The 4,650-nt window shown below is 48.3% G+C and overlaps 1 protein-coding gene across 1 annotated transcript; it reads left to right on the top strand.

Moving 5' to 3' along the window:
• Positions 1 to 590: 590 nt before the first annotated feature.
• POLE3 (polymerase (DNA directed), epsilon 3, accessory subunit) lies at positions 591 to 2,246 on the top strand (the record flags this gene model as incomplete). The annotated part of the gene is made up of 3 exons (XM_010156878.1): positions 591 to 670; positions 1,419 to 1,537; positions 2,026 to 2,246. Coding segments are annotated over 3 exons (360 nt in total), but the record flags the coding sequence as incomplete, so codon positions are not given.
• Positions 2,247 to 4,650: the final 2,404 nt, after the last annotated feature.

The following is a 4,650-nucleotide window of genomic DNA, read 5'->3' as shown; positions in this document are numbered from 1 at the left end:
TGTGTAAAAGTCTTGACTGATGCCCAGATGTTAATTTAATGATTGGCCTTGAGCCGTGAGACGTGTCTGAATGGGTCTGGACATGGCTGGGTGGTTGGTCGTGTCAGGGATTTGATAGTCGGATTAATTGGCCAGAGACGGTGTCCAGATCCACCACTGATCCAGAAGTCACCGTGAATCATAGAATCACAGACTGGTTTGGGTTGGAAGGGACCTTAAAGACCATCCAGTTCCAACCCCCTGCCCTGGGCAGGGACACTTTCCACTAGACCAGGTTGCTCCAAGCCTCATCCAGCCTGGCCTTGGACACTTCCAGGGATGGGGCATCCACAGCTTCTCTGGGCAACCTGTCCCAGTGCTTCCCCACTCTCTATTGTGCTTCTGCGTAGCTTACGGGATTTGAGAGAACGCAGCGAAACTGCAGTTGGCTTTCAGCTGGCTGAAAGTCTGGGATAGCATCTGAGATCAAGGTTTTGTTTCCAGTTGTACCGAGCCCTCTGAATGCCTTTACAGAACTGACACGTGAATTATGAAGTTTAAGTCATTTATAGGAGCTGCTGATAAAAGTTGAATTTATTTTTCAGCTTCCTGACGGAGTAAATATTTCCAAAGAAGCTCGGAGCGCGATATCTCGAGCGGCAAGTGTGTTTGTGCTTTATGCAACATCGTGGTAAGAATTTGTTGAGTCAAATAACCGGTGCAGTTGACCTATAATTCACCTCTCTGCTGGCTGGCTGGAAATTTTTTTGCCAGTGTTTGTTTTGGTACTGCGTGTTAACATAAATAAAACAATCTTTGGAGCAGCCTAGTCTACCAGACTGCAGCAGCTGTGTTGGGACTGCCCTTAGCAACCCATGAGGAAGGCAGCTTGGCTCTGTACCCAGAGATGCCCCAACCCCACCAGGCCAAGGGGGGTCCCAAACTGCCATCAGCCTTAGAATGTGGCTCTGTGGCTTTTCCTGGCAAAGGCAGGAGCTGTTTGCTCACTTTCCAAGCTACTTGCCACATGGCTGCATTAGGGCAAGCGTGAGCCAAATTAAATCAGCCTTGTAGCTGGTATGGGGGGCACAGTAACATCTTTGGGGTGGCTCAGAACATGCTGTGCAGACAGTCACTTAACTCTGGTGCACGATTTTGTGGAATTGTCACCCTACAGCCAATGTTCAGACTTTCTGCTTCCCATGGTTGTAGAAGAGGGCCATGCAAGCAGGAAACAAATGTTGTGGGAAAGCAAGTCTCGTAGATGAAAGCACAGCCAGCCAATAGAAACAACAAGCTATCTTAAGCTACTGATAGTAAGTGATTTTAAGAAAACCTGAATGTTTAGGAGCTTGCTTCTTTTTTTTTTTTAAGTTGCTTGTGACTTTAATAAGACTAAATCGATGACAGTACCAATTTTCCTTCTTGTTTTTGACTAGTGCAAATAACTTTGCCATGAAGGGGAAGAGGAAAACGCTGAATGCTGGCGATGTTCTCTCTGCCATGGAGGAAATGGAGTTTCAGCGATTTGTAGCCCCTTTGAAAGAATCACTGGAAGGTATCGTCCTCAGTTCACGTTGAGGGAGTATAAGCAGCACCAAGTCCTGTTTTCCTCGAACACTGGACAAGCAACACTTACTTGCCTGTCTTGTTTCTCTTCTCTTTGCCCAGCAGCCTACACTGCAGTTTGCCTGGGGAATAAATAATGTGCACCTTAACAGGACTGGGATAACACTATTTCACAACTGATGAGGATTGAGAAAGTCTCATCTGCTATCAGTCCCCTATTATGTTTCTCTAAGGAAAGCCTTAGGTGCTGCCTGTAAATGTGAACTCCTGCGTCCTTTTCAGCACTTTTCTGCTGAAACTTAACCTGATTTCCCATGGAGCTGGTCAGCACAGCTCAAACAGTGGGGTGAGTTGCTGCTATGAGTTCACTGCTTGCCTTGCCTGGGAGCAAGTGGACGTTGGACTTCAGCTGCTGTATCGTTCATGCTGTGGAAACGTTGGCTTCCAAGTTTTCAGCGTCGTCTCTTTCCTTTTTAGTTTACAGGCGTGAACAGAAAGGAAAGAAAGAAGCAAGGAAAGATAAAGACAAGAAGGCAGACTCAGAGGAGCAAGATAAGAGCCGAGAGGAAGAGAATGATGATGATGACGAAAGGATGGAGGAAGACGAGCAAAATGATGAGGAAGAGGTGGACAACTGAGCTGGGTGATGAGATGTGTGCAGGGGTTGGGTGTTGCTCAGAGGGTTATAAACGCTGTAAATCACCCTTGCTGTGTCCCCTCTTGTTTCCAGTAGAGCTTTGTCCTGTCCCTCTGGAGCCCATCCCTTTTTGGCTTTAACCTGTACATAAAGGACTTCTGCTTCAGCTTTTCTCATGGAAGGACCACTCCTCCCCGTGCGCGGGGGCTTGGCACCCTCCCCGTGTTGTGAACGGGCAGTGGACGGACTGAGCTTTTTATGCTGGGTTGGTTGACTCTGAAATAGAGGAAGAAAGAAATGTGGGATGTTCAGTGCAGAAGCTATCCAGGAGAACTTGGGAGACTGCTGAATAAGCTTGTTAAACCAAGTCTGGGGCTGAATCAAATGCATCATTAACCCTTTGGGGTTTAGAATCTACAGGATGATGTCAGGAGGCTTGGAAGCTGAATGTTTAAGCTTTTTATCTAAGTGACTTTTTTTTTTTTCTTTCATTTCCTTGCCTTCTGGCTGTGCCTTCCAGCTGTAACTGTGGCAGCGATCAGGTGTCTTTCAACCTTACCTGTCGTGTGCAGCGATACAGTACAACTGTACAAGGACTAGTGTCTACTCAGCTGACTCTCCCCCAAATCAACATAAGTCATTAAACTCCACAGCACTTAAAATGTAAACGAAATACCAGAAGTGCATGTTTTGTCTCTGTAAAGCCCTGGGAGACCAAGAGGAATTTTATTAAAAATCTGAAACTAAATTAATGGCTAAAATGTGTATCAGGATGAAAACGGGTCTCTATGAAGAGGCACCAGTGGCTCAGATGGACTCCCCTCCTCTGCAGAGCCACAGTTCCTGCAGGCAGGGTGGTGACTGCCGCGGGTTTAAATGTGGAAGAATAGAGTGATGGAGCTTGGTGGGGATTTTTCCAGTTGAAATGGACTAAGTACATCAGAGGCCACTCTTCAGCCTTCCAGAGTCATTGCAGAGCTGCAGCTCCAGGAGGGCAGCGAGGGCAGGACATTCCTTAGGAAGGAAAGCCTCAGGCCTGTTGTTTTAAAGTATCTCCTTCAAGGAAGATGGGTTGAAACAAGCTGTGCTCGGACAGGTTTGTTCTTTCATGCTGGACCTGTTAGTTTTGATGCCTCTCCCTTCTCCACAAAGTATCTGTTGGAATAAGCTCTTTTTTGGGAAAAAATGCTTTCTTATTTGACTGATCTTTTGGAAGATGGATAAACCCAATATTTGAGCTTAACCAAGGTCTGCTGAAGGAAACCCTAGAGAAGTTTTAGGTATGTTTACAGAAAACCCATGAGTTTCGCTGGTGTGCAGTTTTAAACTAGCACTTCTAAGGAACAGTATGTCATTTTCACCAAAACCTGGAGCAGACCTACCCACAGCGCCACCCTGCCCTCATGCTTTCACAGCACGGTGGCTTTTCACGCACAGAACCCCAACTCCTGAAAAGAACTGGATCAACAAAGATTTTCTGCTGGCTAGTTCCTGCTGGCATACGGTCAGTAACAGGACGGAGTTGACAGAGATCAACAACAAAGGCCTGCCTTCTACTTCTTTTTCCTCTTTTTTTTCCTCTTTTTCCTCTCCTAGCACATACCTGGGGTGCATATTCTGGAAGGGAACATCTCAATAAAAGATTTTTTTACGGAAATGGAGTCTCTTACTTCTGTCAGTGCCAAAAGGAGCTGGTTGTGGTTGTGGAAGTGTGCATCCGAGCGCGCAGCAAAGGCAGAAGCAACTTGCTGTGAAGTTGTTCCCGGAGCAGCTGCCGGCAAGGGGAGGATGAAGGCTGCTGGAACCGGCCTTTGCACGGGGAGGAGCGAGGGAAGTGCAGAGGCTCCAAATTACTGGATTTGTTTCCAGTTATCAGGGAAGTGAGGTTTGGGTGCTGGTGGGTGTGTCCCTGGGGGAAGCAGCCATCAGCTGCCCTTGCTCCTGGTGAGGCACCACAGGGAGGAAGGGCAGGGGGTTTATCGGGCCAAGGAGAGGGGGGTATCACGTGGGAGCTGCACAACACCGTCAGACTGTCTATGTGAGTAAGTCCCTTTTTGGGGAAAAAGGCTTTATTAGTTGACTGATGTTTCTGAAGACTAATAAACCTGATCCCTGCATCTGCTGTGCTCTGATGAGATGTAGAAAACAGCATGTGCTGCCAGGCCTGCAGCATGGCCCCTGCCTCCTTTAGCCCAGCTGCCCCGCCCCCAGCACCCCAAAGCCCTGCTCAGGACCCTGCCCGTACCCCAAAACCCTACCCTGGATGTCCCCAGCACTCCAAAGCCCTGCTCGATCCTCCCCCAACACCCCAAAACCTGGCTCCAGGTCCTCCTGAGGTCCGTACCCCAAAACCCATCTGCATGGTCCCACAGCACCCTAAAGCCGTGCTCCAGTCTCCGCAGCATCCCAAAGCCCTACTCCATACCCCACAGCCCCCCAACCTCGGCTCCTTCTCCCCAACAACC

This window comes from Eurypyga helias, unplaced genomic scaffold (assembly GCF_000690775.1).
Source record: "Eurypyga helias isolate BGI_N326 unplaced genomic scaffold, ASM69077v1 scaffold43858, whole genome shotgun sequence".
NCBI classification, from domain to species: Eukaryota; Metazoa; Chordata; class Aves; order Eurypygiformes; family Eurypygidae; genus Eurypyga; species Eurypyga helias.
This window is presented reverse-complemented; position numbering and strand designations above follow the sequence as displayed.